At 41.7% G+C, this 24,762-nt stretch overlaps 1 protein-coding gene across 1 annotated transcript in view; it reads left to right on the top strand.

Moving 5' to 3' along the window:
- Positions 1-17,911, top strand: part of iglon5 (IgLON family member 5) — a 556,035-nt gene extending 538,124 nt beyond the window's left edge. Inside the window, exons 5-8 of the mRNA XM_034174134.1 lie at positions 6,268-6,399; positions 6,687-6,807; positions 9,031-9,182; positions 17,636-17,911. Of these exons, the coding sequence (XP_034030025.1) occupies positions 6,268-6,399; positions 6,687-6,807; positions 9,031-9,182; positions 17,636-17,727 (497 nt within the window). The 3' untranslated portion in view covers positions 17,728-17,911. The remainder of the gene's footprint in view (positions 1-6,267; positions 6,400-6,686; positions 6,808-9,030; positions 9,183-17,635) is intronic.
- Positions 17,912-24,762: the final 6,851 nt, after the last annotated feature.

Here is a 24,762-nt window from a genome sequence, read left to right as displayed (position 1 = left end):
CCTCATCTTTCTAAGTAGGAGAACTTGCACAGTCAGGGGCAGACTAAATACTTTTTGTACTTGCATTCACATTGTATTTCATATTTTTTAAATCTACATTTTCAATGGACAGATGTGCATGCAAGTTGTTATTTCGCTCCTGCATGGCCATAGGACCATTATTTTAATCTTGAAAATTGATAAACGGTCAAGATCACATGTCAAGGTCTAATCTCTGCCCCTGTCTGTCTGTCTATCTATCTATCTGTCTGTCTGTCTATCTATCAGTCAGTGGTGGGCACAGCTAACCAAAAAGTTAGCTTCGATAACTGCTAATCCACTAACTGAAAAGTTATCTTTTATAACAATAAACTGATTTTGTGGAAGCTACGGCTAACGGCTAACTGCTAACTTTTAGGATTGACTCCGGTACACTGTCAGCTACTGACAAGCCAGTTTTGAGTTTAAGCACCGCCTATGCTTCTGAGTAGAATCAAAGGCGATTACAAACCCAACCCAATGAGTCAGAGCTTATGTCTTTGTGCACCTGCCCACTGCTGTAAGGAACAGTCATTTACATTCACAGCATACAGATCCCCTGATGTGTGGCAAAAGGCATACACAGTAAAAGAGGTTTGACTTATGGTTTGATTAAAAACCAAACTAATTCCGGACAGAATTTTTATGTTAATTTACTGTCTAAATGTATTTATAAATTATTTAGGTTCTTGTTATCATATACACTCTCCTATTATTATTATTATTATTATTATTATTATTATTATTATTATTGTTATTATTATTGTTATTATTATTATTTTATTTTAATATTACTTATATTTTGTCAATTGATTTTTACTACAATGGAAATAAGTTTTGACTTTTTTGTGTCATCCATGTATTTTTAAAGCATTTACAGTTATATTACGTAATTATGTTGAATTTACTGAATAAAATCAAGCTTGTACGCATGCATGCACGCTTTTAATATACAGATGATTTACTGCCCCCTGCTGGAATGCCATGTGAGTCCAGAATGTAATTATCAACATCCATTGTTCAGTGCTATTAGCTAATATCTGTAGTTTCTCCAAACATATTTGTCCTAGCAACTTTCCGTTTTGGCGGCATTCATCCTTGATGTCAGCTCTCCCAAGCTGGTCTGTAATCTAAGTCAGTGATTCTCAACCGGGGTGCCGCGGCACCCTAGGGTGCCGTGATCGATCGTCAGGGGTGCCGTGGGTATTTTTCATATTCGCGATTATTTTTCATATTCGCGATTACCGTGAATTATTTATTTTATCCACAAAGCATAAAACGACTCAGAATCTGATGTCAAACGTGCTGCAGCCTCGCTCTCGTCTTAAGGTGGGACAATAACAAGGAGGCTGACGGCCGATTAAAACAGTACCGTCTTCTTCAAAAGCCCTCTAAAATGCGGAGCTGTCGGTGTGTGTGTCTGTGCCTGTGTGTGCACGCGCGCAGAGTTAACAGGCTGCAGACTGCGAGGGAGGGGGTGGGTGAGGGAGATTCCTGAATGTAGGCGCGACACGTTCAGTGCGCAACGAGCGCGGAGCAGAGAGAGGATTTTAACCCAAGTGAACGTTAACAAAACGGAAACGTGAAGCTGCCTTTACTTCTCTCTGAACTTTCTCTAAAGGTGTGATTCTGCCGTTACCGTCCTGTTCTCACCATGTGTGCGTCGTATGCTGAATTTATGAGATCATGAGATGAAATAAATGGTCAAATATATTTAAAAACATATTTAAAAAATGAGAATATATGAATGAACTGAGAGCCACAAAAAAAACTGTTCAGACGCAGAGATCACAAAAAGCAGGTGAGAACTCTGAACTTTAACAGCTGTTATTTTCCAAAGGTATTTATTTGTTCAATCTTAAGCTTAATGCAGTGTTGAAGCACAAAACGTGACTGATGAGGAGAAACAATTTCAGAAATGCAACAGAAACAACCACAAATCAGAAAACGTTGGGACTGTATGTAAAATGAAGATAAAAATAAAAATGGTGCACCATTCCCAGTTTCTCCACTTACAGAAACCAAACGTTCTTCCAGAGTTGTGTAATTATACTACAATAGTAGAATATAAAGAAGGGGAAAAAAATAAAAAAAATAGACAATATATTCGTCAATCGCAATTATTTGTCTGACAATTAATCGTCTCCAGAAATTCCTAATCGTGACAGCCCTACTTGAGATTAGAGCGCAAAATGCTTGAGGATTTTCGAAATGCGATGTTTTCTGTATCGATTTTCTATTGCAATAATTGGGTTTTGCGCAAAACCAGAGGTAATAGCATTATAATATTATTTTAGTTGGTGGTGTGCCGCAGGATTTTGTAAATATAAAAAGGGTGCCGCGGCTCAAAAAAGGTTGAAAAACACTGATCTAAGTTATACACGCACACACACACAGACCTTTTTGTCTTTTCTGCATTCTCTTGCAAGCAGGTGCTTTATTTTTACACAGCCACGAACACAGATAGTGGAGGAAGGCATCAAATGCAATACTCGTTTCATTCATGGAAATGACAACATGACACTTAACCCACTCATGGTAATGGCAACATGACATTTCACAAAACTGACTAAACCAATTGAACTACAAAAACACAATGAATCAATAACACTAACAACACTGTTACACTAATATAAACCACAACAACAACATTTAAACCACAAGCTCCTGTGGTACATTGCAGCACAACATCCATTGTTTGCTGTTGTTAGCTAATATCACTAATTTCTCCAAAAATATGAGTCCTATCAACTTTCCATTTTCGCAGCGTTCATCCTTGCCCCAAAATACATACTCATACATGCACACAGAGGCCAACTTGGCTATTATTATGATATATATATATATATATATATATATATAGTAAAGCCTACATATAATGGTTCTTGGTGGACCAGCGAATGCTGTCCGTTATTATGAAAATGGACAAAATCTGCTACACACACATGACGCACATGCACACACACATATATATAAAATGGGCAAAGTCTGTGTATGTAACATATTAGTTACACTCAGGAGGCACCGGACGATATATGGGGAATTACCATAAAATTCCTTAAATTACCTTAAAATTCCCAGCACCAATGAGGCTTACACATTTCCTGCCTCATTTAATGGCCTAACCCTAACCCTAACCCCATTTAATGGTCAAAAGTTCGTCTGACAAAAATAAGCACCTACCTTAAAAAATCACCTGGCATTATGTGCATTAAAAAGGCTAAATTTGGTCGAGTCATTCTTTTTCCTATGTCTGCTGCGGAGTGGTACCTTAAAATCCGAAAGCCCAATTTATGCTTCTACAACCCGAATTCCAATGAAGTTGGGACGTTGTGTAAAATGTAAATAAAAACAGAATATAATGATTTGCAAATCCTCTTCAACCTATATTCAGTTGAATACACCACAAAGACAAGATATTTAATGTTCAAACTGATAAACTTGATTTATTTTTGTGTAAATATTTGCTCATTTTGAAATGGATACCTGCAACACATTTCAAAAAAGCTGACACAGTGGTATGTTTACCACTGTGTTACATCACTTTTCCTTCTAACAACACTCAGTAAGCGTTTGGGAACTGAGGACACTAATTGTTGAAGCTTTGTCGGTGGAATTCTTTCCCATTCTTGCTTGATGTACAATTTCAGTTGTTCAACAGTTCGGGGTCTCCGTTGTTGTATTTTGCTCTTCATAATGCACCACACATTTTCAATGGGTGACAGGTCTGGACTGCAGGCAGGCCAGTCTAGTACCTGCACTCTTTTACTACAAAGCCACGATGTTGTAACACGTGCAGAATGTGGCTTGGCATTTGGCTGAAATAAGCAGGGACGTCTCTGAAAAAGACATTGCTTGGATGGCAGCATGTGTTGCTCCAAAACATGGATGTACCTTTCAGCATCGATGGTGCCATCACAGATGTGTAAGTTGCTCATGCCATGGGCACTAACACACCCCCATACCATCACAGATGCTGGCTACTTTGTGCTGCTTACAATCTGGGTTGTCTTTTCTTCCTCTTTTGTCCGGAGGACACGATGTCCATGATTTCCAAAAACAATTTGAAATGTGGACTCATCAGACCACAGCACACTTTTCCACTTTGCGTCTTTCCATTTCAAATGAGCTCGGGCCCAGAAAAGACGGCTGCATTTCTGGATGTTGTTGATGTATGGCTTTTGCTTTGCATGGAGAGTTTTAACTTGCACTTGGAGATGTAGCAACTGTGTTAACTGACAATGGTTTTCTGAAGTGTTCCTGAGCCCATGCGGTAAGATCCTTTACATAATGATGTCGGTTTTTAATGCAGTGCCACCTGAGGGATCAAAGGTCACGGGCATTCAATGTTGGTTTTTGGCCTTGCTGCTTACGTGTAGAAAGTTCTCCAGATTCTCTGAGTCTTCTGATTGTATTATGGACTGTAGATGGAGGAATCCCTAAATGACTTGCAATTGAACAAATGAATATATGTTACATTCATAAAGGAGATTCTTCTGAACATTTTGATGTGCAACACATGGGCATTGTACTTAAAGAAAGTAGCTTAAATGCGGAATTACTGAAAATATAGTTAAATCAAGAAAAAGCCCTTGGTAGATGTGCAGATAGTGGTTATATCTGCGGACAGTGTAAGTAATCCTCCAGTCAAGTGGACCTGGTGATAAAAAATAGCATTGTGAATGATTACAGGTGGGTTGTGGGTGGTTAAACTAAATTATAAGCAAGTAAAATATTAACTACATTCTATGAAATGGGAAAATTTTTAAAAGTTAATTTTTCCTCATGCACTAATTTGCAGGGTCATGCTGTACACTGGAGGAGTTGATGTCAGTCACATCTACACAATTCTCACTGAAATACTGACTGTCGGAAAAATAAGTCTGTGTATTCTGGACATGTTCAAAATATGTGCTCAGACTCTTGCCACTCTAAAATTTGTCAGTTGGATTTAAAGATGTGTGCCAATGTGGAATGTGAATGTTGGCGGCTCGTGCATGAGTGCTGTCGACAGTCAGCATGACTAGTTCACACAAGTGACATGAAATTTATGCATGCCAGAAATTTTGAAGATTTTATAATTTTCCTTGCGCACTGGCGCAGAACCTTGCATACTTTACGCACAGTTTACAACAGTTTATGACGAGTGTACTCATTGGTTTACTCACAAGATTGTGTGCCAGTGCGGCATTTGACAAAAAAAAAAAAAGACAGAGGCTGAAGCCATTAAAAGCACTACAGATTTCATTTATGGTACCAATATGAGACTGAACTCACTCATTGTAAGAGCAACATAATACTTAAGTAACCTGACTAAACCAAATGAACTACAAAAACACAATAAATCAATAACACTAACAACACTGTTAAACTAACATGAACCACAATAACAACATTTAAAACTTCAAAACCCTGAACTCCCATGGTGCATTGCAGTACAATGTCCATTGATTACTGGTTACCTAAAACTGCTAATTTGTCCAAATATATTTGTTCTATCAAATTTCTGATTAAGAAGCGTTCATCCTTGACCCAAAATATATAAGCATACCAAATGGAAAATGTCAGCTTTCTGCCGGTTTTTGTGTGATCGAAGCCATACACACGCACAAACATCCACATAGAGGCCACTTGGCTATTGTAATATAGATACCGATACTTATACTGATTATGATAATAATAATAATAATAATAATAATAATAATAATAATCCCCATGGGAATGCACTAGTTTGTTTTGACAGCAGAGGGATTCACTTGAAATTCTGAAGACGTAGGATAAAACAAAGCTCTTACCCAAAAGAGCTGGGGCCTCATGTACAAAAATATGCATGGATTTCCTACTGAAACATGGCATGCACACTCGGTTTGTACATTCCAATCAAGGTGGACCAACCTTTCCCAACATTACACTCAGAGAATCAAAACTTCACACATTCTCGGGAAATGTTGGTTTCTCAGAATGCAACAGATGGAGAAGCCTCCCTACTTTTTCTGAGTCAGTCTCAAAACTTCTCATTTGTCACTTTTATCTTTTATCTTCCTGTAAGATTAAAGGCAATTTGTATTGAAATGTGTAATATAATGATCCAGCATATATGCAGTCTCACTGACCTTTAAACACAACTGGAAGAATATTGCATTTCAGCCAACCTTCCCAAATATCTCTCACAACAAACCTCTAATCAAAAGCTCAGGTTCCTTTGCATTTGACATATAATGACCTTTACCGTCACCCTTGTGTCTGCAGATGGGCTTGTCAGTGATGGGGAGTTTCTAGACATTACCGAGATCAAGAGGCAGCAGGCCGAGGACTACGAGTGCATCACCAACAATGGAGTGGCTCCACCCCATAAACGCAAGGTTAAAGTCACAGTTAACTGTAAGTATCTTCTGCTCCACTGAACAACCAAGTGGTGATAATTCAACTTATATTATACCATTATGAATATATCCTATGTTATAATACAGTGATGTTTTAATATATGTAAATACTGCACAACGATTATTATTTATGAATTCATACATCGTAGCTGTGTACTCTCCGGGGTGTTTTCCACCTTGTGGGCAACCCCAGACTGACCTGACTCCACTTCCTAGTGAAGGCAGATGTATACTAATTGCATAATTCCCTCCTTCTGTTTCACCATCCCTCCTTTTCTCTGCCAGACCCTCCCATGATCACAGATGTGAAGAACATGCCAGCCCAGCTGGGTAAGACAGCCATACTGCGCTGCGAGGCCATGGCAGTCCCCACAGCATCTTTTGAGTGGTACAGAGATGACCACAGGTGAATTCAACTGTTTGAGATGGTGAAATAGTGGTTTACTGCCTTTCTTCACCCGGTCTGAGATTTGAGCCTCCATGATAGTCCAAGTCCTTTCTTTGCAATCTAGGCTTTCCCTCCAGATTCCCTTTCACCACAGTCATATTGTTTCTTCCTGAAATGTAGAAACATTTCTACTAGTCTCGCTCAGGTATGACTGCTTTTCTTCAATCGGCTATTACAGTGTGTGAAATGCGCCCCGCTCACCCAAAGTGAAGTAGTGCTACCACACTGTTTCATTATGTCTTCCAAGGATGTAATGAAATTATTGATGTTTATTTATTTATTTGTCTGTCTGTGTATTAGCAACATTACGTCAAAACTACTGCATGTATTTTGACGAACGTTTCACCACAGATAGATATTAGACCAAGGAAGACTCCATTAAATTTTGGAGGTGATCCGGATACTGGTTCAAGTTTAATTTTATATACACTTTGAAGGATTATGTCAAAACTACTTCATGGATTCTCATCAAATTGGAGGATGTCAGAAAGCTCTGGTAGCTCTTGTTAGCATTTCTTTTTGTTCCATTCATTTCAGCACAATTGTAGCGTAGCTATCCAAAGTCCGTCCCCTCTCTGCAAAATTCAGTCTAATGGCAATTCGTCCTACCACTGAAGCAGTGTTTACATTATTTATCTGATCATAACAATTCCAAAAAGGTATGGATTGGACTATCTATGACTGAATGTTCTGGAGTTATGGGGTAAAACAGCAAAAATGGTGACAAAGGTCAGTTTCAGTTTGTACAGGGGTCAAAAGTTAAAGTTCCTTCAATTTTGGTAAAAAGTGATGCAAATTATTGGTTGAGCTAATAGGATTAATAAATGGAATAGTTTTGACTATGCTGAATGCTTGGTTTCTAAAGTAAAGGTCAAACAAGGTTAACATCCATTGGATTCTATGACATGCAACATGTTACCCTGTAACATGCTAACTAAACATAATATATGATCCAAATTATTCCTTTTTAAAACCCATTTAACTCAACCAATATTTTGCATCATTTTTACCAAAATTGGAGCAACTTTGACTTTTGACCCCTGTATAAACTGAAACTGACCTTTGTCACCATTTTTGCTGTTTTTACCTCATAATGCCTAAACATTCACTCATAGACAGTCCAAACTATACCTTTTGGAAGTGTTATGATCAGACAAATAATAATATAATAACATGCTTTAGGAGGGCGGTATGCATTTTCAGAGGCCCGACGTTCATGACCAGTCACCCGCAATGACAGATATTTGCCTGAGTTAGACAAGAGCGAATATCTGTCATTGTGGGTGACTGGTCATGGACAGAGGGACTCAGAAAAATGCATACAACATGACAACAGCATGTTATTTGCACTATTATCACTTATTATTATCACAATTCGGCAGTGCGTCCTCATCAAGCTGGCTGCTCTGGCTGCTGTTCATTGTCATACTATCCATGAGAAAATCATCCGGAATATCCATATTGGGACCAAAACACACTTCTCGCCTTTTTAGATTTTTTTTTCCCCTCTGCGGACAGTTGTTTTTTTTCCTCTGTGGACCATTCTTGGGCTGCGCGCGTGCTATGATGTCATTTGTTTACGCACAGCGGGCGGGTATAGCCAGGTAGCGTCGACGTAAAGTGGCTAGTCGTTTTTTTTTTTTTTTTTAAAGAGTAATGTCTAAGGAGTATTTGTTCTGAATTTGATGCTTGCATCACCATTTGCAGGATTTTGCTCGAAATATTCTCTTAGCTGCTACACTACTAACCTGACCTCTGGCATTAATCTATAGCTGAGATAATCACATAATAATCCCATCACAGCAGGCATTAATATTGGCTTGTTGGAAATCTATGTGCTCTCAGTGAGCTATACATAAACTGCCCTTTTGAGGTTTGAAAAGGTCCTGGAGACCACGGAATGGTTTGAGTGATATGGCATCAGGAAAAGCAAGATACAGAAGTAGTCAGCCTGCACCAGCCAGAGAGAACTATTAACAGAGTATAACTGACCCCAGCAGGAGGCCATTGTTATTTATGGACTGTTAGATTTCACTATTAGTGCAAGGTGGCGCATAGTGGAAGTGTGACTGTACGGCATGATAATCTCCGGAGAAGTAGAAAAAAGCCTGACTCAATCACTAGGTGGGATATTATCTCTTTCTTTTACTCTTGTTCCTCCGACAACTCTCCACCACCTAGGCCGGTAGAGAACGACAATACCCTGAGGATCAAGAATGAAAAGACTCGCTCGCTGTTGCTGTTCACCAATGTGACAGAGAAACACTTTGGCAACTACACCTGCTTTGCCTCAAACCGTCTGGGAGCTTCAAACGCCAGCATGCTGCTGTTTCGTAAGTTACCCCATCGTGTACACAAACACCTGCAGGACGGCGTGTACACAAAGCCGAGCTTTCACAAACACGCACTGCACACATTTATCTCATGTGACTTGAGGAAATGCACGAGTCAAACTGATACATATGCAGTGACACAGTTTTTCCCCGTTCGCTCCGTCTCATTTTCGCTCTGCACACACAGCATAGTGTCGCCTCAGCCCTCTCCTCCCTCCTTCTTCCCATTTTCCTTATTCTCCGCCCCATTAAAGCTTTGCTCGCCTATATTACCCCCTCTCTCTCTTTATCTCTCTCTCTCATTTTTGCACGCTCTCACCCTCAGTCTCTCGTTCATACACATTCCTGCAAAAACACATGAGCAAGCACGCACATATCCCATCGCTCTGCTCTGTCCCGTTACCCAAGAAGTTGTCATTTCTTTCCAAGTCCAATTCACATTAACTGTCCCCAATGAGCGATTTCCTACCCTCCCATTCCCCCAACTAGCTCCCTCACCCCTTTAGTGCATTCGGCATTACCATCTTAAGTGAGTCCTTCATCTATCCCCTTCCTTCTTTCATTCCTTTACCCATTATCTTGGCCGGTCTCCCTTCAATGACTCACTCGCCCGTCAGACTCGTACATCTTCCTGCTCTCCTTTTTCCCCATCGCTGCCACATCTGTCAGCTTATCTCTCCATCATCTGTCCTTCTGCTTCCTCTTTCTCTTCTAATCTCCTCTTGCCATCAGCAGAACACAACAAACTCCTTTCTGTTTTGGCCGTGGCACAGGGGAGAAAGAAATCTGGCCATAAACGGATACTTTTGTGGCTTTTCTATTTATAAGCTGTCCCTCACTGTCATTGGTTTCTCTGACTTTTTCTTTTCCTTTGTTTCCATCCTTCACTCTCGGTTTCAAAGTTTCAACACGTAGCTTTTTTACATTGTCATCCCACTGCAACACATTATTAAGCAATCAGCCTGTGACTGAAACTATTAGTGCTCCCTTCCTCACAAGCATTCACCATTTTTCATTTCAGAAATTGACGATTTCTTAATAACAAGCCAGGATTACTGAAGGTTAATTAAGTTTCTCACACTTACCCTTCAAATGTGATGTTAGTTGTTGGGAAAAAAGCAGGATGAATGAAGCAGGGTTGATTTAATGCTGTTCTATACACTTTCTAAACAAATTGAATATAAAATAAAAATGAAGCAGAGTTTGCAAACATGTAGCATCCTGGGGATACAGTAAACACCATAAATACCATATAAAGTCCGCCGGGATAGGTTCTGTTACAGTAGTCTCATCACTGCATAGTATCATGAGGAGTTGGACTTTGGCTGTATTTTTTTTTCCTGGCTGCTTGCAGAGAGAATGTTTCAGTCAGAGTGAGAATGAAAAGACAGATTGCATTGTTCAGAGAATGTTTGCACATCATCAAAACTGTTAATGACACAAACAAAATGTCATTTTGTGATTGTTTCACAGCAGGTAAGCTGTGAAACAGAAATAAACATGGATGCCTGGCATCAAAAGTTTTTTCTGTCATTGTGTGGCCTGATGGATATGGATTTTTGGTGAGCCAGTACCAACATTAGGGAGTTAAAAAAATATATGATGCAGATGTAGTGAAAAAAAAAAAAAAAACAGTTTTCAGTAAAATGCTCTTTTAATTTTTAATTCATTATACTAATGATTAGTATAGTTTAGTAATTAGTAATGATTAGGGATCAGACAATATGGCTTTTTAAAGGTTTATTCAAAATAATGATTGAGAGATAGATTTATTTGAAATTTTATCTCCCATGTCAAAATTTTTCACAAAGGCCATTTATGCATTTGTGTGAGGCAAAATTTACAAAAATTAAGCATTATACAAACAATGAATGTTTATGAGTTCAAGGGTACAAATATTTCATGAGGTGAAAGCTGGAACATACCGTTCAGTGAGGAGAAGCCGAGTTGAATGATATGATCCTTGTCATTTGATATTTTATTAATTTATAAACAACAGAAAAGGGACATACATTTTGGTGTTCCACTTTGTGTAGTTCCTCAGTCCCTCCAAAAGTCACGTCAGCTTTTTCGTTTTTCATCTGACCAGCTCTTCATGCATCCACGCGGCTTACAATGGAGTGAATTTTGTGTGTGTGTGTGTGTGTGTGTGTTTGTTACAAGAATTAGCACCGTCAGCTCAATCAAATCATCATCTCGCTTGTGTCATTGTCCCGTGCGTGTTCGCGCACGCACTCACGCAACCGGGTCGGCGCTTGTGCGCACTTGTACTACAACAAAGACTGTGTACATCCTCAATGCAGTGAAAAAAAAATCACATCAGAAATTAATCCAGCTTTTCATTCTAACTTCCTGCTAACAGCCTCCAGACAGCACAGTGGATTTGTATTGTGGGTGGGTACGCGCGCGCATTTTGTGTGTGTGTGTGTGTGTGTGTGTGTGTGCGCACGCGTGCACGGCATGCAATGGTACCAAATGTATGGAACCAAATTTGCACTCTTAATGGACCGAAACTGCACTCTAAATGCAATGCAACACAAACGGGATGACTAATCCATGCCATGTGACATACAAAGCACCAATCAAATGACAATTTCCATCAGCCATTATATAAAATGCAATATACAATGCATCTGGAAAGTATTCACAGCACTTTGCTTTTTCCACATTTTGTTATGTTACAGCCTTATTCCAAAATGGATCAACTTCATTTTTCCTCAAAATTCTACACATAATACCCCATAATGACAATGTGAAAAAAGTTCTTTTTATTTTTGCAAATTTATTTTAAAAATGAAAATTAAGACATCACATGTACATAAGCATTCATAGCCTTTGCCATGAAGCTCAAAATTGAGCTCAGGGGCATCTTATTTGCACTGATCATCCTTGAGAGGTTTCTGCAGCTTAATTGGAGTCCACCTGGGGTAAATTCAGTTGATTGGACATAATTTGAAAAGGCACACACCTGTCAACATATAAGGTCTTACAGTTGACAGTGCATGTCACAGCACAAACAAAGCATGAAGTCAAAGGAATTGTCTGTAGACCTCTGAGACAGGATTGTCTCAAGGCAGAAATCTGGGGAAGAGTACAAAAATATTTCTGCTGCTTTGAAGCTCACAATGAACTTAGTGGCCTCCATCATCCGTGAATGGAAGATGATTGGATACACCAGGACTTTTCCGACAGCTGGCTGCCCATCAGGGGAGAAGGTCCTTATTTATGGAGTTGACCAAGAACCAGATGGTCACTCTGTCAGAGCTCCAGCATTCCTCTGTGGAGAGAAGAGAACCTTCCAGAAGAATAACCATGTTTGCAGCAAACCACCAATCAGGCTTGTATGGTAGAGTGGCCAGATGGAAGCCACTCCTTAGTGAAAGGCAATATCGATATCGATGCCATTATCAATTCCGCTTATCGATCTGATTCTTTGTCAGATCGATAAGCGGACCCTCCAGACCCTTATCAATAGCTCTTGTGAATTTTCTGTGTACTAAAAGTAGGCTTTACAGGTTTTCTATGCCAACAACATTTTATTGAGTCTTAAAGTAAATAAATATGAAATTGGTCACTGGATCCTTGATCTCTAAACATAAATAAAAATCAATAAAATCTGTACATGGTCACTGGATACTTGATGTACATGATGGATGTTTCAGATATTAATGGCACAAATGTAACTCCATAGTCTCTGAGCTGAGCTCTTGCAGCTGGCTGCGCTGCATGTCAGAATGTAATTCATATGAAATGGAGGATGTCTCACTTTGGGGAAAAAAACAAAATAAATGGTTTTAGTTGGTGGTAGTTTATTGTTTGTTTTATAACATTTGGAAAGAGGTGTCATTTGATTTAAAACAGTGAAGTTATTAATTACACCGAAATCTGTCTGGCTCTTTGGAGCTATGCCCTTAGTCTCACAAAACAGATGATATTATTATTATTTTCATTATTATTATTATTATTGTTGATTGAAAATTGGTCTCAGGCGAGAGGCCAGACTAAGATTGGTTCACAAGACACCATGATAGAACGAGGTAGAGGAAACGTGACCCGGCCCGGAGGAAGCCTGGGGCCCTCATCTGGAGCCAGGCTTGGATGTACGGTCCATCAAAGAGGGCCTGATAGCTGGGCTTACCATGGAGCCCAGTCGGACACAGCCCGAAAAAGCAACGTGGACCTTCCATCTCCACCCTGTGTGCTCACCACCCGCAGGGGGAACCGCTGGTGTCGGGTGCGCTGTCCTTTGGGTGGCAGTGAAAGTCGAGGGCCTTGACAAACCAGACCTGGGCAGCAGGGCCTAGCTCTGGGGGTGTGGAACATCACGTCGTTGTGGGGGAAGGAGCCGCAGCTTATGTGGGAGGTGGAGCGATACCAGTTAAATCTGGTGGGCCTCACCTCCACGCACAGCCTCGGCTCCGGAACCACTCTCCTTGATAGGGGTTGGACCTTATTCTTCTCTGGAGTTGCCCAGGGGGTGAGGCGGTGGGCGGGTGTGGGGATACTCACGAATCCCGGCTGTACGCCGCTATGTTGGAGTTTACTCCAGTAAACGAGAGGGTCGCCTCCCTGTGTCTTCAGATGGCGGGGGGGAAAACTCTGACTGGTGTTTGTGCACATGCACTGAACAGCATTTTGGAATATTCGGCCTTCTTGGAGTCCCTGAATGGAGTCCCTGAATGGGGCTCCGGTGGGGGACTCCATTGTTCTGCTGGGGGACTTCAACGCACACATGGGCAATGACAGAGACACCTGGAGAGGTGTGATTGGGAGGAACAGCCTCCCTGATCTAAACTCCAGTGGTCATTTGTTATTGGACTTCGGTGTTAGTCACAGACTGTCCACATAAGGATGCTCATAAGTGTACATGGTACCAGACCACCCTAAGATTGATGATTGATTTTGTTATCTATCATCTGATTTGAGGCCGCATGTTCTGGACTCTTGGGTGAAGAGAGAGGTGAGCTGTCACCTGATCAACATCTGGTGGTAAGTTGGATCAGAGGGTGGGGGAGGACTTTGGACAGACCTGGTAAGCTCAAATGGATAGTGCGGGTGAACTGGGAATGTCTGGAGGAGCCCACTGTCCAACAGATCTTCAACTCACACCTCCGGCAGAGCTTTTCTAGCATCCCTGTGGAGGTTGGGGGCATTGAACCAGAATGGGCAATGTTCAACGCTTCCATTGTTGAAGCTGCAGTGGGGAGGTGTGGCCTGAAGAGCTTAGGTGCCTCAAGGGGCGGCAAACCTCAGACACCATGGTGGACACTGGTGGTCAGGGAAGCCGTCCGACTGAAAAAAGAGTCCTTCCAGGATATGTTATCTCAGAGGACTCCAGAGGCAGTTGCAAGGTACCAACAAGCCCGAAGGGCAGCAACCTCTGCTGTGGGGAGACAAAGCAGCGGGTGTGGGAGGAGTTTGGAGCAACCATGGAGAAGGACTTTCGGTCGGCACCAAGGTGCTTCTGGTGGACCATGCGGCACCTCAGGAGGGGAAAACAGGGAACCATCCAAGCTGTCTACAGTAAGGATGGGACTCTGTTGACCTCAACTGAGGAGGCACTCTGGCACTGGAATAAACACTTTGAGGAAAGCCTGCATCAGACTGGAGCGCCCTCTATAGTAGGGGCAGAGCTGGAAGCTGATGGAGGATTTTCATCAATTTCCCTGGTGAAAGTCACTGAGGTAGTCAAACAGCTCTGCAGTGGGCAAGACCCCGGGGGTTGATGAGATCTGTCCAGAAATGCTAAAGGGTCTGGGTGTGGAGGGATTGTCTTGGATGAGATGTCTCTTCAACATTGCGTTTAGGTCTGGGACAGTGCGTAAGGAGTGGCAAACTGGGGTAGTGGTCCCCATATTTAAGAAGGGGGACCAGAGAGTGTGTGCCAACTACAGGGGCATCACACTACTCAGCCTCCCTAGTAAAGTCTACTCCAGGAAGCTGGAAAGGAGGGTTCAGCCAATTGTCAGACCTCTGATTGAAGAGGAACAATGTGGGTTCTGTCCTGGACGCCGAACAACTGACCAGCTCTTTACTCTCACAAGGATCCTGGAGGGTGCCTGGGAGTATGCCCACCCAGTCTACATGAGTTTTGTGGACTTGAAAAATGTGTATGATTGGGTACACTGGGAGATACTGTGGGAGGTGCTGTGGAAGTATGGAGTGAGGGGGTCCTTTCTCAGGGCCATCCAATCTCTGTACTTGCAAAACGAGAGCTGTGTTCGGGTGTTCGGCAGTAAGTCAGACTCGTTTCTGGTGGAAGTGGCCTCCGCCAGGGCTGCAACTTGTCACCAATCCTGTTTGTGAAATTCATGGACAGGATATCGAGGCATAGTCGGGGGAGGAGGGTTTCCGTTTTGGTGGGCTCAGGGTCTCATCACTGCTTTTTGCAGATGATGTGGTCCTGTTGGCTTCATCAGCCAGTGAACTCCAACACTCACTGGATCAGTTCGCAGCCAAGTGTGAGGCGGCTGGGATGAGGATCAACACCTCTAAATCTGAGGCCGTGGTTGTCAGCAGGAAACCGATGGATTGCCTACTCCGTGTAGGGAATACGGCCTTGCCCCAAGTGAAGGAGTTCAAATACCTCGGGGTCTTGTTCCTGAGTGAGGGGATGATGGAGTGTGAGACTGGCTGGAGAATCGGCGCAGCAGGGGCGGTATTGCATTCACTCTACATTACTGTTGTGACAAAAAGGGAGCTGACCCAAAAGGCGAAGCTCTCGATCTACTGGTCAATTTTCGTTCCTACTCTTACCGATGGTCATGAGTGTTGGGTCATGACCAAAAGAACTAGATCACAGATACAAGTGGCCAAAATGGGCTTCCTCAGGAGGGTGGCTGGTGTCTCCCTTAGAGATAGAGTGAGACGTTTGGTCATCCGTGGGGAGCTCGGAGTAGAGTCGCTGCTACTTCGCATTGAAAGGAGCCAGCTGACGTGGTTCAGGCACGTCCATCTGGGAGGAGACCCCGGGAAAGACCCAGGACAACTTCAGTTTATGCACCGGCTGGTGCTTACGGCAGAGAACCATCACGTAAAACTCCGGTGTGGAACCGAGGACAATTCTCGTTTCTTGCCTGCAACAAGAGTCCCAATTCGTGACTTTAATCCGCACAAAGTTGACTCACATTTGACATGTTTACATGGCTTTGAGAGTGGTTCATGAAGAAATTGCAGACTTGCCGCTTCTGAAAACCAGCGAAGCAGAGAATCAGCAAACAGCGTGTTGAAGCACTGCTTCGTGTTTCAAGCTTCAAGCAGACCTGCTGCAGTCTGCAATCAACATAGCGAAATGATCATTTCCCTCAAAAACACCCTCAAAAACAACGGCCACTCCAGTGTCCTGAACTGAAGGACCAATAAGGGAATCATAAAGCAAAAAGGCTCTTGATATCGGTGGATCGAATTTCTTAATGATACCCAACCCTTAATGAGACAAAGATTGAACTCTTTGGCGTGAATGCCAGGTGTCATGTTTAGACGAAACCAGGCACCATCCATACAGTGAAGCATGGTGGTAGCAGCATCATGTTGTGGGGATGGTTTTCAGCAGCAGGAACTGGGAGACTAGTCAGGATTGAGGAAAAGATGAATGCAGCAATGTACAGAGACATCCTGGATGAAAACCTGCTCCAGAGCGCTCTTAACCTCAGACTGGGGTGATGGTTCATTTTTTTGCATAACAATGACCCTAAGCACACAGCCAAGATATCAAAGGAGTGGCTTCAGAACAACTCGGTGAATATCCTTGAGTGGCTCAGCCAGAGCCCAGACCTGAATGAACATCTCTGGAGAGATCTGAAAATGTGCACCGGCCTTCACCATCCAACCTGACAGAACTTGAGAGGTGCTGCATAGAGGAATGGGCAAAACTGCCCAAAGATAGATGCTCCATGTTTGTGGCATCATATTCAACTAGATTTAAGGCAAGGCTTTAATTTCTGCTAATAGTGCACCAGCAACATAATGAGCAAAGCGTGTGAATATTTATGTCCATGTGACTTCTTAGTTTTTTATTTTTAATAAATTCTAAAAAATTCACAGAAAACTTTTTTCATGTTGTCATTATGGGGTGTGGTGAGTAGAATTTTGAGGGAAAAAAATTCCATTTTTGAATAAGGCTGTACAAATGTGGTAAAAGTGAAGTGCTGTGAAAACTTTCCTGATGCACCATATTTGATAAGTCAAGTGAATATCTTGCCTTCATGGACAGTAAATTAAATTAGTTGAACTTAACATTCCACTTTCAAAGTTGACCTAACCAATGTTGTTCATGAGCAAATGAATAAGTCTGTTCAGCTGGTTGCCTTCAGGTCTTGTGGTTTTCACCAAAAGTGTAGACAAACCCTTATATTTGACAAACTAATTGGCTTTCCGAATGTCCTAAACAATACAGCACTAAATGTTTAATTATTCCCCTTTCTTCCTCTTGGCTATCCTCTGTTCCTGTCCAGGACCGGGTGCAGTGTATGGAAGAGGGACCGGGATGAACATCGGCGCCGGAATCTGGATCTGCCTCTCTGTGCTTCTTCTGCTGAAGGTGTAAAGATAGAGCTCTTCCTGGAATTACCCCTAAAACCCCAAAGCTCCTGTCTCCCTCCCCCTCTGCAGAAGGAAGAAGGAAATGAAATCTTTTATTACGAACCCATCACTGTGAACAAAAAGAATATGCATTGTTCCGGGAGAACCATCCAATCATTGCATCAAACACAATAACCCTCGAATCCCAACACCCTCAGTCCCATTTCGAGGTCAGCTCATCACAATCTCTCTCTCTCTCTCTCTCTCTCATTCCTATCACTGCACAGATGCTGATAGAGAATGAGTATTATTGATTAATAATTAATGATGTGTCAGTAATCAATGAAGAAAATATGTAATCTAACAACTGGACCATCATTTATGTATTATATTGCATAGACTAATAACTGACATACAATGTTTGCCTTATAGAATTGATGATAAAAATCACAGTATTATGGTGGAGATTTGTGAATAGCGACCATCATAATGTGACACCATTGGTCATGTGACCTTTTTAAAATTGTCTAATTGGTGGCCACGCGGGGTGTCACTCTCTGATCACGTACACACACACGTATGTCTTTTAGTTTAACCGTGCAGCAGTGAACCTGCTATGAATGATGTCAAAATGTACTGAAAACAAAAAAAAAGGTGGGTGGTGATATGTCAGTCAGGACCACCCCCTTTGTGTAATTTGGGGAGGGTATATATCACGGTTTCGCATGTAGACCTCCTCACCACCCCCGACCTGTGTCTCAACGCCCCTCACATTGCTGTAGTGTTCTCTCCTCCACATCACTCCTTCCTCTTCTTTCCCCAGTGTAAATATACATCTAGGCCGCATCAGTCATCCGGTCCCCAACGGCACCTCCCATGTACCCCCCGCTCCGGCCTTCTGAAGCAGGAAGAGGCTGTCCAGTGACAAGAAAGCTTTCTGTTTCAAACCTGCGGCTTCACCCTCTTTGTGGCTTGTTGATAGCATGTACTGGTTCGAGATGTTCCTTTTGTGAGTCCATAACACCCCGACACTGGCCCCGCCCTTCCCCCTCCTCCCCGCACTGTCTGTTCTACTCTGCAAGGTTACCTGCTTTTACTTTGTTGGTGTTAATAATACTATTGATGATGATGTTAATAAGTATTTGAATAACTATGAATAGTAATTCCATGTCATAAAAAAAAGGTAAAAACAATCCCACGGTAACGAGCGGTGCGGGGGAAAACATTTTTTTGTACTCTGAGAAGTCGTACACAATGAATAACTCCTTAAAAAAAAAAAAAAAAAAGAGGAAAAAAGATGTAAAGTTTTCAGTGATGTGCTCTATTTTGCCATGACAAGCTTTTTAAAAACACCTGGAAACAACCTGAGGGATGATTTCATCTGAATCCAGAAGCAATGGTTGATGACGTAATTTATAATTTGTAAGTTTGTGTATCTGACTTTGTCATGTTGTTGAGTGTGTCTCTGTCTCTCTCTCACACACACACACACACACACACACACACACACACACACACACACACACACACACACACACACACACACACACACACACACACACACACATTTCTCCACAGCATCTCTGTCTCTGACCAGCTAGATAAATGATTTGGAACCGTGTCAGTCCCCCGGTCATGGCTGTAAGTCAACTTGTGTCCAGCCCAGCCGCGGGGACATAAACATGTTAATTAGCCGTTACCTGTGGCTGACGACAGCAAGCGCGCCTGGGCTCCACCTGTCTCTTCTGCCAGCCGATGATGGCCCCTATAAATCAAGATCAGTCCTGCTGCTGACAGGAATCCCGTTCAAGGACGGCTTCGCCTTGGTGCATCGTTTCTCCCTCTGATGTGCACCTTTGGCGTGCACATATGGGTCCCACAAAACCCTCATGGTGCAATTATCCAGCCTCTTCCCTGCACAGCACAAACAGCAGGAGGTATTTCAATACAGCTGCGCTTGTACCTTTGCGCAAATACTTGTGTGCGGCGACTATATGCAAATTTTTGCTAAGAAGGAGGCTGCACCGAGAGGCAAGTTCACCTCTGACAGGCGGAACCTAAATCTGTTGTCTGAATGTGTGTGATTTTTTTTTTAACCAGCAATAACCCCTTAAATCTACTGTGCAAGAGATATCAGATCTGTTTAAAGCTGTGGTGTGACATCTGAAAGGTATGTGGAATAAGTTTGCTGTTGTACTTTTACTGTGTACAGTATTTTGAAACGATTGTGATGCTGTTCAAATGGCCCTTACTCTAAAACACTACATGTTGTGCTCAAGCGTCTGATGTCGTCAGGTTGTCCGTGTGACACAACGTGCTCTGTTTGTGCATGCGTCATGTTGCTCTAAAAATAAGGACAGATTTCCATTTCAAGCACAAGAACGGGTTGTATGGTCAGCTCTTCTATTTCTTACAATCTCAGTTGCCTTTTATCCCCGTTGTATCCGTTTTTCTGTTTGTCACTCATACACTGTACACTCTCCATGCCAGCGTCCCACTGTGTTTGTCTGTGGCATATAACATCTGTATGTACATAATCTGTCCTTGAAGAAGAAAAGGAAGAAAACAAGATAAAAAAATATATATATATATGGACAAAAACACAAACTGTCATGTTTCTCAGTGTGGCTTTGAAAAAAGCACATCAATAGAGCTTGGATGCATTTAAAAAAAATAACAGGTAACCACTGTATGTATTTATTGAGGTCTATTCTGAAGTTGTGGAAATGCAGAGCCATGTACCTGGAGTGAGTGAATAGATACAGTAGATAAATAAATGAGCCCAATCACTCTGGTTTCTTAACAAGATAACTAAAAAAGAGCATATAACGAGGACTGATTAAAAGTAAAAAGCAACTTTGTTTTGATTGTGCAATATCCCATAAATCTGCTTGCCACCTGCTGCAATGTTAGTAGATGAAAATAAGGAAATCATGAGAACCAATACTTCAATACCAAATTGATACCAAAATTCTTAAAATGTGACAGTACTAGTTTTTCTAGACCACAAGGATATCTTCCCCTCCTGGGAGAAGATATCCTAGGATATTTTTACCCCCACCTGAAAGGCAACAATCCTACAGGGCAGCACTGATTAAAGCTTACCCAAACCTTGACAAGACCTATTCAGGATAGAGAAACATTTAAACTTTATTTCTTGTGTATGTCTTACAGTCCCAGATTAAGCAGTTTGATTGACAGTGAACGATATTGCTATTCTTTCTGTAGCCATCTATAGCTACAGTGGGGAAAATAAGCATTTCATCCCTTGTACAACACCAATTCCAATGAAGTTGGGATGTTGTGTAAAATGTAAATAAAAACAGAATACAATGATTTGCAAATCCTCTTAAACCTATATTCAATTGAATACACCACAAAGACAAGATATTTAATGTTAAAACTGGTAAACTTTATTGTGTTTGTGCAAATATTTGATCATTTTGAAATGGATGCTTGCAACACGTTTCAAAAAAGCTGTGACAGTGGTATGTTTACCACTGTTACATCACCTTTCCTTCAAACAACACTCAATAAGCATTTGGGAACTGAGGACACTAATTGTTGAAGCTTTGTAGGTGGAATTCTTTCTCATTCTTGCTTGATGTACAACTTCAGTTGTTCAACAGTCCGGGGTCTCCGTTGTATTTTGCGCTTCATAATGTGCCACATTTTCTGTGGGTAACAGGTCTGGACTGCAGGCAGACCAGTCTATACCCGCACTCTTTTACTACAAAGCCATGCTGTTGTAACACGTGCAGAATGTGGCTTGGCAGCATGTGCTTGGATGGCAGCATGTGTTGCTCCAAAACCTGGATGTACCTTTCAGCATTGATGGTGCCATCACAGATGTGTAAGTTGCCCATGCCATGGACACTAACACACCCCCATACCATCACAGATGCTGGCTTTTGAACTTTGCACTGGTAACAATCAAGACGCTCTTTTCCTCACACGACATCCATGATTTCCTAAAACAATTTGAAATGTGGACTCATCAGACCACAGCACACTTTTCCAGTTTGTGTCAGTCCATTTCAAATGAGCTCGGGCCCAGAGAAGGTGGCAGCATTCCTGGATGTTGTTGATGTATGGTTTTCACTTTGCATGGGAGAGTTTTAACTTGCTCTTGTAGATGGAGCAACGAACTGTGTTTACTGACAGTGGTTTTCTGAAGTGTTCCTGAGCCCATGCGGTAAGATCCTTTTCACACTGATGTCGGTTTTTAATGCAGTGATGCCTGAGGGATCGACGGTCACAGGCATTCAATGTTGGTTTTCGGCCTTGCCACTTACGTGAAGAAAGTTCTCCAGATTCTCTGAGTCTTCTGATTATATTATGGACTGTAGATGATGGAATCCCTAAATTCCTTGCAAATGAACGTTGATAAACATTTTTCTTAAACTGTTGGACAATTTTTCCGCAAAGTGGTGATCCTCACCCCATCTTTGCTTGTGAACGGCTGAGCCTTTTGGGGATGCTCCTTTTATACCCAATCATGACACTCACAATTAGTGTCCTCAGTTTCAAAACACTTATTGAGTGTTGTTAGAAGGAAAGGTGATGTAACACAGTGGTAATCATACCACTGTCCCAGCTTTTTTGAACCGTGTTGCAGGCATCCATTTCAAAATGAGCAAATATTTGCACAAAAACAATAAAGTTTATGAGTTTGAATATTAAATATCTTGTCTTTGTGGTGTATTCAATTGAATATAGGTTGAAGAAGCAGTAGAAGATGAATGAATGAATGTATTCTGTTTGTATGTACATTTTACACAATGCCCCACCTTCACTGGAATTGGGGTTGTAGTTTTCCCACCTACATGCTGAGGTCTGTAATTTTGATCATAGGTACACTTCAAGTGTGAGAGACAGAATAATAATAATAAAAAAAAATCAGAAAATCACATTGTAGGATTTTTAAATAATGAATTTGCATTTTATTGCATGAAATAAGAATTTGATACAATAGAAAAACAGACCTTAATATTTGGTACAGAGACAAACTGGTATTTCCATAAATGATGTTAAATTCCAAGCATAAGAAAACAGCTGGATGAGGGGATGAGTAGGAATAACTGATACACAAAATCGCCAGCCCAGTCGTGCATCACCAGCCCAGTCTCACAGTTTTGTTTTTTGTTTTTTTTTTTCGTGCTCCCGTGACGAAATTAGTCAAATTTTTGTGACGGGATGTTTTTTAACTCACTATTCCTAACCCTACTCCTACCCCCAACTGTAACCTTAACCATAACCTAATCTTACTCTTTCCCCTCCACTCTAACCGTAACCACCCGACTCCCCCACCCCCGCTTCACTTTTAATTTCATGCAGCCATCACGGAATGAATGAGAATGAATTTGTGCTGCCGTGATGAAAATGAGGCACTTTTCGTCACAATATCACGAACAAATAGATTAATGTATGTTTCGTGCTGCTGAATCACGACTTGCCGTGAGACCGGGTTGGCATCTCAGACCAAGGACACCTCAAATTTACCAAATTTACCTAAAGACAGATCCAGATCTGTCTGAAGATGAGTTTGAATTTGTGTTACATTACATTACCCTACACTGCCATTCTGACCATTATTTGTCCTACAATCAAACTATAATGTTTGTGCTTCAAATAAATACAGTTTGCAGTTACCACATCAACCTTGAACAAATCCCACAGCCTGCCATCTGTACAATGTTTGAATGTTGCATTAGCCAAGCTGGACTGACTACCTCGCTAGGACATACAGTGGAGTCAGGACCAGGCAATTAGGCAGCATTATTTCAATTTATTTTCATTTTTTATATATATAGCGCCAAATCACAACAGAGTTCCCTCAAGGCACTTCACACAAGTAAGGTCTAACTTTACTAACCCCCAGAGCAACAGTGGTAAGAAAAAACTCCCTCTGATGATTTCAGGAAGAAACCTCAAGCAGACCAGACTCAAAGGGGTGACCCTCTGCTTGGGCCATGCTACAGACATAAATTACAGAACAATTCACAGAAACAATTCACAAAATGAATATACAGGAAATGCTGTTGGTGCACAGGAGAGGAGGGTCTCCAGTACAAATAAAACTCCCATCTCTGGATGGAGCTGCACCTTAAACAGAGAGAAAAAAACAGAATCAGACATCAGAGAGACAAGAAATATAGTATAATTTGCCAGCATTAAACAACAAGAAAAACAGGAAAAACTAAGGTAATCGGACACAAAAGGGAAAATAAGTGTGTCTTAAGTCTGGACTTGAAAGTCTCCACAGAATCTGACTGTTTTATTGACGCAGGGAGATCACTCCACAGAACAGGGGGACAATAAGCGAAAGCTCTATGACCTGCAGACTTCTTATTCACCCTTGGGACACAAAGTAGTTCTGCACCCTGAGAACGCAAAGCCCGGGCCGGTACATAAGGTCTAATTAGGTCAGCTAGATAGGGAGGTGGCAGTTTGTGAACAATTTTATGGACGAGGAGCAGAACCTTAAAATCTGATCTCACTGGGACAGGAAGCCAGTGAAGAAATGCCAAAATGGGTGTAATGTGTTTCGTGTCAAAAGTCTGGCTGCAGCATTTTGAACCAAATGGAGAGCCCTAATGCTGGACTACGGTAAACCAGAAAATAGAACATTGCAGTAGTCCAATCTAGAAGAGATAAATACATGGATCAGGGTCTCAGCATCAGCCATAGACAGGATGGGACGAATCTTTGCTATATTTCGCAGGTGGAAGAAACCAGTCCTCATAATGTTTCTAACGTAGAGGTCAAAGGACAACATAGGATCAAAAATTACCCCAAGGTTCCTCACTTTGTCAGTGTGATGTATGACACACGAGCCTAAGCTAAGCATTAACTGGTCAAATTGATGCAGATGTCTCACTGGACTAAGAACCGTCATTTCAGTCTTATCAGAGTTTTAAAGTAGGAAGTTTCTAGACATCCAACTTCTCACTGCTGCAAGGCAATCTTCTAAGGATTTTATGTGAACGAGATTACCAGCAGTTATCAGCATGTATAGCTGAGTATCATCAGCATAGCAATGAAAGGTAATCCCAAAACT

This window comes from Thalassophryne amazonica, chromosome 7 (assembly GCF_902500255.1).
Source record: "Thalassophryne amazonica chromosome 7, fThaAma1.1, whole genome shotgun sequence".
NCBI lineage: Eukaryota > Metazoa > Chordata > Actinopteri > Batrachoidiformes > Batrachoididae > Thalassophryne > Thalassophryne amazonica.
Note: the sequence above shows the minus strand (reverse complement) of the source record. Positions and strands in the feature narration are given on the sequence as shown.